Here is an 11,534-nt window from a genome sequence, read left to right on the forward strand (position 1 = left end):
TCCAGAGGAGGCCATGAAGTTGATAAGAGGACTGGAGCATCTCGGACAGGCTGAGGAAGTTGGGGCTGGTCAGCCTGGAGAAGAGAAGACTGCATGGAGACCTCATTGTAGCCTTTCAGTATCTGAAGGGCCTACAAGGGAGCCAGAGAGGGATGCTTTGTTAGGAGCTGAAGTGACAGAACAAGGGGTAATAGATTCAGATTTAAGGAGGGGAAATTTAAGCTAGATATTAGGAAGAAGACTTTTCCTGCCAGGGTGGTGAGACACTGGCACAGGTTGCCCAGGGAGGTAGTGGATGCCCCAACTCTGGCGGGGTTCAAAGACAGGCTGGAGGAGGCCTTGAGCAACCTGGGCTAGGGGGGACGTGTCCCTGCCTATGGCAGGGGGGGTTGGGGCTAGATGACTGTAGGGTCCATTCCAACCCCTAAAAATTCCATGATTCTATGTGCCTGAGTCACTCCCTATGGTGTTTCTTCCTCCCTAGATCTTGGTATGGAAGGAGCTGGACTACGGCTCGATGACGGAGGCAGAGAAACAGATGCTAGTGTCGGAAGTGAACTTGCTGAGAGAGCTGAGGCACCCAAATATCGTCCGGTATTACGATCGGATCATCGACAGAAGCAACACAACCCTGTATATCGTGATGGAGTACTGCGACGGTGGAGACCTGGCTAGCTTAATTGCCAGGTGCTCAAAAGAAAGGCACGTGAAATCTATTTGTGGCAAGTTTGGTATATCTAGCCTGTGGTACCTTGGGCAATCCAAAGAGAAGGCTGAGCAGCTTTGGGTTTAATCCTTTGGACCCAAGAAGCTTGCTGGAATGGACATGTTTCGTACAAAATTGCAACAGTGATGGGATTTGTGCTAATGAATGCCCTAACAGGTTGGATGTTAATGCTGAAATAGTAAAAAAATGAAGCTCTCTTGTGAGGCAGAAGCTTCTGAGGAGTTTCTGGGTACAGTGCTGTGCATGGGATTGAAAACATAAACCAGCAAGTCATAGCTCTTGCAGACAGCTTGGTCTGTGGGCTCTGGCTTCCTCGTGAGTAAAAGTACTTGGACCCTGTGTTTATCAGAACACCAATTACATAGAAGGGAAAAGTGATTTTTGAACAAAGTGAAAAGCCACTTTATGTGCCTGCATGTAAAGCCTGGGGAGACATCAAGGTGATAAGACTTCACCTTGGTCTAATCTTAGACTTAGAAGCCTACTTAATTTCACATTCCTAGGTTAAACAAGTACATGATCCTACCTCTGTTATTTTGTGAGAACAGTCTAAAATAGTACTGCAGCTGCTCCCAAACATCAGTGTTTTCTTTTAAGGAAGGTTATATTAAAAAATCAGTCCTGTCTTGGCTCTGTTATTGTATGTTGCTCATTATAAACAGCTGACAAAATACTGTTATCTTAAGTGATCAAAGGGACAGATCTCATCACAAAAGTATCAAATTGATATTCATGTTGGCAGTAATGAAAATGCTACATATTTGTTAGACTGAGGGAAGATATACTACAGGGTTTCTGCAGCAAAAATCTAAATGTTTTCCAACATATTTGCAGTCATTTTTTTAAAAAAGGTAATTTAAACCCCACAATATGTAGATGCCTGTTGCTGATAGTACTTGTTTCTGTGATGTTTCATAATAGTAGTATTAAAAATTTTACAGAACTAAGACAGGCAGTGTCTACTTAAACTGATGTATGCTCAGAAAATATGTTTGTTAAGCAGTGTTCATCTTTCAGGCGTTTCTTGGAAGAAAGCTTTGTTCTCAGAGTAATGACTCAATTAACACTGGCCTTGAAGGAGTGTCACCGACGGAGTGATGGTGGAGTCACTGTGCATCGTGATCTAAAACCAGCAAATGTCTTTCTGGATGGCAAACAGAATGTGAAACTTGGAGATTTTGGACTGGCTAGAATATTGCACCATGACACCAGCTTTGCCAAAACATTTGTTGGAACTCCATATTATATGTCTCCAGTAAGACCTCCCTGCTATACCTTATTTTCCCTTTTGCTCCTCCAAGATGTGTTTTCTGCAGTGTTGGTCTCAGAGTCCATGCATATTTGGGAGGTTTTACTTAAGAGCTTAAGATCTTAGAAGTAACCCCACTAAGTAATGGTTTAATTCAGGTTTGAATAGTAGCTGGTTATCCTGCAATAGTGGAACAATGTCTTTGTTAATAAGCCTAAAATTGATCTCTTTTTCTTTAGGAACAAATGAACTACTTGTCATACAATGAAAAATCTGACATCTGGTCTCTGGGGTGTCTCCTGTATGAACTATGTGCTCTCTTGTAAGTATGGTAGTGTGATAAGGAATGTGAAAATGTAGCTGTTAGTGCAGAGGTGTGACTAAATTTTGTATAGATGACAGCCTAAAGGTTTCAGAGACTAGTCCTAGATTTTTATTTCTGTGCTGGTGGTGACATCAGGTAGTCAAAACAAATCTTTGCAGCCTTTTTCTCAGTCTGATACTTTTTCTATTCTGAAAATAAGTCCTGTAAAACTAGTGAAGAGATTCAAGAAAAATTTTCTTGTTCAGGCCTCCATTTACAGCTTACAACCAGAAGGAGCTGGCAGAAAAGATAAGGGAAGGGAAGTTCAGACGAATACCATATCGTTATTCAGAGCAGTTGAATGAACTTCTCAAAGAGATGCTGAATGTAAAGGTAAGAATCAATTACTAATTTTTCCACCTATAATTTGAACTAGTACTGAAATATTAGGTTTTTCTTCTCACTTATGAAACAAACTGACCTAAGGTAGAGTTTGCTATCACCGTGTCACTGGCAGTGTCACTTGCAGGGGAAGGAGGGATGAGCTGTCCTTCAAGTCCATTAAACAAAGGCAACAGCTGAAGTGTTATGTCAGATTCACAGGATGCAAAAAGGCTCCCTCAAAATTGGCTTATACAGGATTTCTGAACAGCTTGCTTATTGAGGTCTTATAACTTCAGGGTTAAAATTATTCCAGTGTGGTTGGAAATTAGAAGAGGGTGTTTGGTCTTCATTTTGGGTCTTGCATATAAAATGCCTAAAGTATAGCTCATCCCACCGTTTTATATGCCTAAAGTATAGCTCATCCCACCGTGGCTGGTGTGGGGGTGTTGAGAATACTGCATGGGGCAACAAAGCTGTAACAAGCACCCAAGTCTCCAGCAGATATGGATCCTTCAGGAATCAAGTGACAGGTAGAGATGGATGGAGAGTGTTAGCTTCAGAATCTACTGACAGTTGTCTCTGTAGGCTTACCCACCACATTCTGGCTCTGAAAGGAGTGGGTGCCTGGGCTGGCAGGGACAGACTTGCAGCTCTGGATCCGAAGGCTGGTAACAGCCTCCTCCCTCAGTTTTTGTTATCTGGTTCTGCTACCCCTTCCTAACTGCATTTTTCTCCAATCCCTCCTTCACTGTGTAGCAACTCAATTGTTTGTGCTTAGGAATCTCTGGCCTTAATGTTTCTTGGTTACAGATGAAACCTGTCGGTCGTGTCTTTTCTTTAGGATTATTGCCGACCTTCTGTTGAAGATATTCTGCAGCACCCCTTGATAGCAGACTTGGTGGCAGAAGAACAGAAACAAAATTCTGATAAAAGAGGCTGGAGACCATGGGAGCCAGAAAGGCTGCAGTACTCAGATGCTACACTGAATGAGCTGAAACGGAAGGAACAACAGTTGCAGGAGCGAGAACAAGCCATTAAAGAGAGAGAGCAACGTTTGGAGCGTAAGATACTCCATTTTGGGAAAGAGGGTGGCAATGGGGGATTCTGATTCAAGTGGAATAAGAAAAGGTAGACAGTTTTCCCAACCCTTATTTTAATCCACCAGGATATTGTATTCCTGTATTCACTACTAGACTTGTTGTCTAAAGACCAAAACAAGAATGCTTGAGGCTTACTCATCTATACTAGCTTTAGTTTTAAGCTACAAAGATATAATTGGCAGTTTAGATATGGAAGTCTGGTTCATGAAGATTATAAAACATGAGTGGCAGTTAGGAAAGTATATAGAAAAATAGGGTGTGACTAAATTGTTCTGCACTGTGCTGTGTAGGTTGCTTTTCAACCACTGTGTAAGTTAACATTGGCCATACTAATGCATAACCTAAGGTGAGTCTGATATTGCAGCAAAACCTCTTTGAGCAAACTCAACTGCTATTATAAAAGCTACACCCTACAGGTAGCTTACCTGGGAATCTGTACAGATTTGGACGTGATTGGTCCTCAGGCATTGGGATTTCCTGCCCACATAAAATCTCTCTGCATATGTAGTAGGCTCTGGAATACAGTTTTTAACTATGTTTTGGTTTTTTTCTGATCCTGAATAACAGCTGCTGCTGTTGTAAACAGAGTGTTTAGTCATTGCTGAATTATAGTATCTGGTATATAAATATTTAAATCTGCTGTCATGTGTGCCATGAGTTAATGTGCAGAATAGAAATCTGCTATAGTTTCATTGTTGCAGATGTATCTGAGTTTGAGGGGGAGGGAGCATGGCTGGCAATTCAGAGTAATTGTCCAGTGCTTTATTAGTGCATTGATGAAGGTGTATCTACAGAGTTCATATCTTTGTTTAGAGCCATAAAATCAGAAATATTTTTTCTGCAAGAAAAACCCATCATGCACTATCACTCTAACATTTACATTTAAACACTTCATACTGCCATATTTCTACTTGCAGAGAGAGAACGGGAACTCTGTGTTCGAGAGAGACTGGCAGAGGACAAACTTGCTAGGTATCTTACTAACCTATAATTGTCTATGTTAGAAACCCTACAGTCTTACAACAAAAAGCTTAAACTTCTCTTTTCAAAACAGAGCAGAAAAACTGATGAGGAGCTGCAATCTCTACACGCAGCAGCGGGTGCTAACTTGTGCAGATGGTGCAGGTATGAAAATATGCAAGATGCCCCTTACACAGATATATGTAGGCTGGTATGACCAGAAGAATGCTCCTGATGCTCAGCGTGCTGTACCTAGTTCCATTGTGGCAAAGCAAACCTCCTTTATCTCTGCGTGGCTGAGAAAGAACTTATCATTGCAAAGAAGCTACTGAATGATGCTTAGCCACAAGTCTGAGTTACCACTGTTGGCACTGTAGTCTTGTCCTGTTTTGGAAATTAAGCTTAGGGAAGTGCCTGCTTGTAACCCAAACTTTTCTCACAGCTGTGCTAATTTTACATATGGAAGTCTTTTTATAGACCTGCGATTTATTTAATTTTAATAAAATGGCACATGTCTAGTCAATTCAGCTTTCATTCAGCTTCCAAATGCTTCAGGGTGGGAATATTATTTGCTTCAAGTGTCCCACCTGTGATCGGTGCACTGTATGAACTATGAAGAATACAAACTACTATTCTAGAAAGAAAACCCAGATTTGAAAATGTGCTATAGTACTTCCTGTCTCCCTCTAGTCCCATCTATTTTACAGTAGTATTTGACTCTCACTTTGGCCTTGGTTGTTCAGTCATAAGCAGCAGCATCTGTTCATTCCACCCATCTTTTACTATTAAAAATGATTCAAGTATCTTAATGCATTTTGAAATAGTGGTAGGAATAGTGAATGGCCCTAGAACAGACATGTGAACACCCTTCAACATGCAGCAACACTCTTAATTCAGTTTTGGTCAGATAAAGCAACCTGTCACTGTCTCCAGTACAAATAGAACTGAGGTGTTTTTTTCAAGAAGTGCCTATCACAGCAGGAAAAAGAATGCCACTAGAACTGAGTGGTACTTGAGATATTTCTAACATTCCTGTCAAATTTGAGAATTCCACCTCTCTCTCAACCTACTGCCTGACTTCTACATTAAAGAATTTAAATTGAGAATAAACTTGCTTTGGGATTTCTGATGGTGTCTCTAACACTGGATGACTGAAGGCAAGTGAGCTTCAGCTCTTGCTTCTGTCCTCTCCTGCATCTCCCATCCCTTTACATACTATTTTGACCTTACTGAGGGTATTGGTTTTTGAAGGCCAAAGTGGCAAAAACACTTTGGGAGGTTAATACCTCAAGATAGCTATTACAGAAAAGTGGACATAGTTATTAAAGGCCTGACCAAATCTTGCAATATCAGTAGAGCACTTGATTTGCTGCTCTTCCAATTCGTTCCGTGATGTGCTTATAATACTATTTCTAAAATTCTCCCTGTTCAGATGAATGGGCTAAGTGTTCCTCCAATATGTTACCAAGACCACTTGCTTGTTAACTTTAGTTGCTCAAATAATGCTGTATTTTTCACAACTGTATTGCATCTCACACATCTCTTAGATTCCTAATTTCTTCTTGAAGTCCATTGTGTGGTTCACAATAAAATGGAATACCAAAACACTCTGGTTTCTAAGACAGTGTCCTAGACACTACCCTATTTTTGCAGGGGTTTTCTGAGTCTTAGTGAAGGATTTAATGTTAAAACAGATCTGGCTTACTGTTACGAAACTACAAAATGCTGACATATTCACTGGCTTCTTCAGTTCCTTATCTTGTGCCTATTGCATCCTTGCTGTAGCCTAATAAATAGAAAATTAATGCTTCATCAGTGTTAAGATTAGAATAGTTAGACCTTTGATTAAATAAACAAATAAAAACTTACCTCAAGTTGAACTTTGTGAAGTTGGCTCTTATGAGAGGTAACTCAGCTGTTGTAATAGCTTTTGATGGTAGGTTTTGTACTCTTGAGTCATTGAAAGCTAACTGCTTTTTGATTGTGGCATACTATAAGTTATACCATGAACATTCCTCTTCTGGAGGCTGCAGTGAAACAAACTTTTTAATTTTTAATGCACCTGAACTCATTACTCATCAAGTCAATGCCTAATTTGTACCCCATTGACACAGTACAAGGATAGTTGGAACAATGTGGGTAATGTAGAAAGACTTCTGAATAGGTGGGGTGTGCCCCTAATATGAAGGAAAGACAAGTTTTTTTCAGTAGCTGAGAGCCTAATTCTTGATTTCCTATGGGGACTGAATTATGTTACTGTTTAATTTCTGTCCTTCAGAAGAAACTTCGTTTTTTTCTCCTTATATCAGCTAATATTTCTTTAGGTTGTGGGGTGTGCACCCTAAAAACTACTGTGGCATATATCCTTTTACCACATTTAAAGCCTTGTTTTCAATTTTTCCTCAAAAAAATAGAGAAGAATTGTTGCTATGAACTGAAATGTATTTAATTATATCACTTAGAGCCATAGGTTCATGACAACATGGGCAACAGGGTTAAAAGCAACAACTGTTGGAAGATGCACTAATTCAGTACTTACTTTTTGATTTCTTAAGATAATGCACTCCTGCTTCCCCGGTCTACAAATACAAAGAAAGTACACTTTGATGGAAGTGAAGAGAAGTCTGTGCCTCCTCATGACATAGAAAACTATCTCCCTTCTAAAGGGAAGAGCTCTGATCTCAAAAAACGTCTCTATGCTGCAAATCTGCGGGCTCAAGCACTGTCTGAACTGGAAAAGAACTACCAGCTAAAGAGCAGACAAATCCTGGGCATGCGCTGAAACTTTAACAGGTGTATTTGTCTTTTAAAAGATGATTATATGTATAGGAAGATAGTTGTGTCTCTCTTAAGCTGGAACCCACTGGAAAATTACTCTGTTGTTACACAAGCTCTTACGACAGATAGCTCACGATAAATGCCTAAGAGATTATATTATGAAAATAGGTACTTTTGCTACCAAGTAAAACAAAGTGAATTAATTGTATTATTAAAGAAAAAATATTTTGGTCTTCCTGTTTACCATACATTACTTTTCTGAAAATATAAAGAATAAATATATAAAAATGGTTTGTTTTAATCTGATGAGAAAAAAGTACAGAGATTCACAATCTGTGGGTTGAAATGATGCTGTATGTCATGCACAGTTATTGATGAAGGAAGAATTGATATTCTGTATATGTGGAAAAAAGTTGCTTTTTTTCTGTTTGTAAATACTTTTTAACAAAAGAACAAAAAGAGGTTTTATGCTATGTCTTCCTACTAAGTGAATTTACATGAGTTTAAAAAAAATCCTTTGAAACTGTAATGTCTGGCATATATTTCATATAAAGATTTTTTCTGTCTGGATTGAAATACCATAAAAGTACATTCTTAGAAAACAGCTTATTTTCAAAACTTTTGTTTCTTTATTGGGCTATAGATGTTATCTAAGGAGGTATTCTAGATGGTTTTTACTTCATAAGAGATTCTTGTTTGAAACATCAGTCTAATTTGACATACTAGAAAATATTTAAGGTCCCTTCCAACCTGTTCTCTGATTTCTTGATAGACAATTACTTGTGTCACTGAACAATAGTTCTGCTCTAGCAGATTTTCAACCACCCAATTCATCATAGTTGCTTGCATAGTGGTTACTGTTTTCATCACAACCTTTGCTTAAAAGAATATGACCATTTTGTTTGCTACTCCAAACTACCACTATTGTGGTGGTCATTCCCCAGCACTAGGCATGGTCGAAATGTCTGGCAGGTACATAATCACAGCCAGAGAGTAGCTATGCCATGTGGATCAGTGCAGCTTTCCTTCTGCATTTTTGCATATTGCTGAAGCTTCTCACCAGTATGTGGAGGGTGAAATTGTGCTTTCTCACCATGTTTGTACACTCAGATTTTTCTGTTCTGTGCTTCAACCAGAAGACCTGCAATGCAGTTCTGCTGGCCTTCATGTGGATCTTTGTGGTATAACCCATAAAACATTAAAGGGTAGAATATGCAGTGGTGTTAGTCTAATCTGAAAAGATAGATGGAATGCAAGAATTTTGTTGTATACTTTGTCATCTGTAAAATGCAGGTATTGATTAGTGAAGGGAGGAAACCAAGCAACCAAGAAAATTAACTAATAATTAGTGATTAATGAAAGAGTTTATTTATAGAATCATAGAACGACTTGGGTTGGAACGGAACTTAAATATCATCTAGTCACACCCTCTCTGCCATGGACAGGAACACCTCTCACTAGACCAGGTTACTCAGGGCTTCATCCACCCTGGCCTTCAACACTTCCAGGGGTGGAGCACCCACAATTTCCCTGGGCAAGTTGTTCCAGTGCCTAACCACCCTCACAGTAAAGAATTTTTCCTTATGTCCAATCCAAACCTACTCTCTTTTAGTTAAAAACCATTCCCCCTTGCCCTGTCACTACATGTTCTTCTAAAAAGTCTCCATCTTTCTTGTAAACTCCCTTCAGGTACTGAAGGCCACAATTAGATCACCCCAAAGCCTTCTCCCTTCCAGGCTGTACAATCCCAGTTCTCTCAGCTTTTCCTCACAGGATAGGTGTTCCATCCCTTTAATCAGCTTGTGGAAGGGCTGATTTTTTGCAAATGCTTTGCTTTGAACAGGACCAAAGTAAGAAAATGGTTTGAGAGCATTTTCTTTCTCCTTGGAACATATAGATGGAACAATTCATTTCCACATTTAAAATATCTTTGGAGCAGTCTGCCTGCAGCTTTCTTCTTCCTTTAATCGTCCAGCGACCTCAAGATGGCACTGTTGCCTTGTCATTGATGAGTAATTATTACATTCATCCAAAATTTAACATCTGATTTAAATATTTTTACCTGCTTTGTTCCGAACGTGTTGCTGCAAGATGCTGATTTTCTTAGGCTACGGATGCTTTAGTACTTGCTGGTGCAATTAATTGTAATTATCTCCGATTTGACATTTTGCATTTTATATGCATGTTTTATAAAAATAGTTGAATCAAAGTCCTAGTTAACAATTACACTATTATGAACACGAAATGCTACAGAGAGTGCAAACTGTATCAATCACCACGGCAGTAATAAATGAGAACAGCTTAAGTTACAGCTGCAGCATTAAGCTGTTTAACTATTACAGTATCTTCTACAAGTATTATCTCTCTAATATGATAAATGCAGTGTTTCTTGAGGGTTTTGAAGTACGAACTTCCTATCAGTATGTGTCAAACATTGGAAAAGGTATCTTGGAGGATGTCTGTTTTCTCTTAGGATTTTTGCCTTGCAATCCTGAAATTCACATTTGTCTACAAGGGTGTAATTGTTCATCCAATAGGAAGTGTGTAGCATTGCAGGATGCAATTTTCAAACATATTCAAGAAATAGAACATTCATAAATAGAACATTTATGGGAATGGTGACTACTTATAGAGTGCTTCCAAAATATTGCCATCACGCTGATCACACTTATCTCTTAAAAGGGAAGGGAAGTTTGTACATATAGATATAGTACAGCTTAAGCCTTACAGGATGATAGCAGTGGTGTACACTGTGGAATACTGAGACATTAATAAATGTTTAATACAGATGTAGGGAATGTTAATAATATGTAAAGTTGTGAGCACCTCTGAAATTACAGAAGTTTTATATGCATAGAACATAGCTCAAGGATAATCTGAAGGGAAAGTAGCATTATCTTTGAAAAATGTGAACCAGTTTCATGATTTTCAGCCTTCATGTGTGACCTTTATGATAAAGACCCTGTCCCAGGCCTTGAGTGCCTCCCTGTAACAGGCTCATCACAGTGGGGTGCTGAGACAGCACTGGGATGCTGTACAGGAATTCATGTACAGAGTGAACTGGGCCCAACACACTGGGCCCAACCAGAGTTTCGGGCCCAGTGGTGTAACCACTTTGGCCTCCTACTTCAGAAGCTGTGCATGTTAGCAGGGAACGGAATTTACTGGGAAAAACAATGGTGAGTTACCAAACTAATTTACTTAATGATTACCCTGGTCAAGTGTCCCCTCTGCAGCCAGTTGAACAGGCCATTCCATGTGACTACATTGCTTAAACAGTGTGAAAGTCCTGGCTAGCCAGGCAGATAAAACCAGACACAAACATAGAGGAACATCAAGCTTCTTCGTAAAAATGGGAGATGTTACCTCTGAGTCTCCAGCTCTTTGTGTTCCTGTGGCAAGTGTAGTCCCCATACCCCAGGTGGGTTTTCTCCACAGTGCTCATCTGCAGTTCTCCAGACATGGTAGACATTTGGCTGTTGCTCATTTCATATTCCATCAAAGAGATGTGGAAAATATGTGGCGGGATCATGATACTGCCAGTTCAACCGATGCTGTGCCAGAGATCCAGTACCCCCAGCCCAGGAGTGTTAATAGAGTGTAAGCTTAATAATGTAGAAGACTGCTCAGAAATACTATTTTGCAGCCAGAACCTACTATTCTCTGTGGTGTTCCCCACCCACAGAAAGAGCTGCAACACAACAGTAACTGTGTTTCCAGGTTTTCAGCCAGCTTTAGTGGTTATTGCTAAGGGTTGATGGTTTAGCCTTGAGTGTCTGCCATAGACTGCCAGGAGTTCATGACTTACAGGGTGTTGCTGTGATGCAGGGCCCATGGTTTATTGATCTCTGTGCTCTCAGGCATCCTACTTTTTTGTTTTGGATTCCAGGCTTCTGTTTAACATTTTGGGGTTTGCTAGAGTAAATTATAAACTGAAAGATACAACTCTATGCCTAAAGTAAAATTTGTAATCTTTCCTCATCACTGTCATCTCTCTGTGGTCTGATCAAGACCTGTTTTTGACAGCATCCT

General features: G+C 39.7%; 1 protein-coding gene across 1 annotated transcript; it reads left to right on the forward strand.

Annotated features, from left to right (window-relative positions):
* Nucleotides 1-488: 488 nt before the first annotated feature.
* Nucleotides 489-7,506, forward strand: NEK2 (NIMA-related kinase 2). Its single transcript, XM_009074279.1, has 8 exons — nucleotides 489-702; nucleotides 1,745-1,982; nucleotides 2,216-2,298; nucleotides 2,547-2,673; nucleotides 3,506-3,725; nucleotides 4,682-4,736; nucleotides 4,819-4,889; nucleotides 7,280-7,506. The coding sequence occupies exons 1-8, from the start codon at nucleotides 518-520 to the stop codon at nucleotides 7,504-7,506; spliced, it is 1,206 nt and encodes a 401-aa protein (XP_009072527.1). The 5' UTR covers nucleotides 489-517.
* The last annotated feature ends 4,028 nt before the right edge of the window (nucleotides 7,507-11,534 follow it).

This window comes from Acanthisitta chloris, unplaced genomic scaffold (assembly GCF_000695815.1).
Source record: "Acanthisitta chloris isolate BGI_N310 unplaced genomic scaffold, ASM69581v1 scaffold2635, whole genome shotgun sequence".
Lineage (NCBI taxonomy): Eukaryota > Metazoa > Chordata > Aves > Passeriformes > Acanthisittidae > Acanthisitta > Acanthisitta chloris.

What these genes read in the sequence shown, in the direction of transcription:
- NEK2 (XM_009074279.1), top strand. Translation starts at nt 518, where the DNA reads ATGACGGAGGCAGAGAAACAGATGCTAGTGTCGGAAGTGAACTTGCTG. An exon ending in CTCCATATTATATGTCTCCA is followed by an intron (nt 1,983 to 2,215) that starts GTAAGACCTCCC and finishes CTTTTTCTTTAG; the next exon opens with GAACAAATGAACTACTTGTC. An exon ending in GAGAGAGCAACGTTTGGAGC is followed by an intron (nt 3,726 to 4,681) that starts GTAAGATACTCC and finishes TTCTACTTGCAG; the next exon opens with AGAGAGAACGGGAACTCTGT.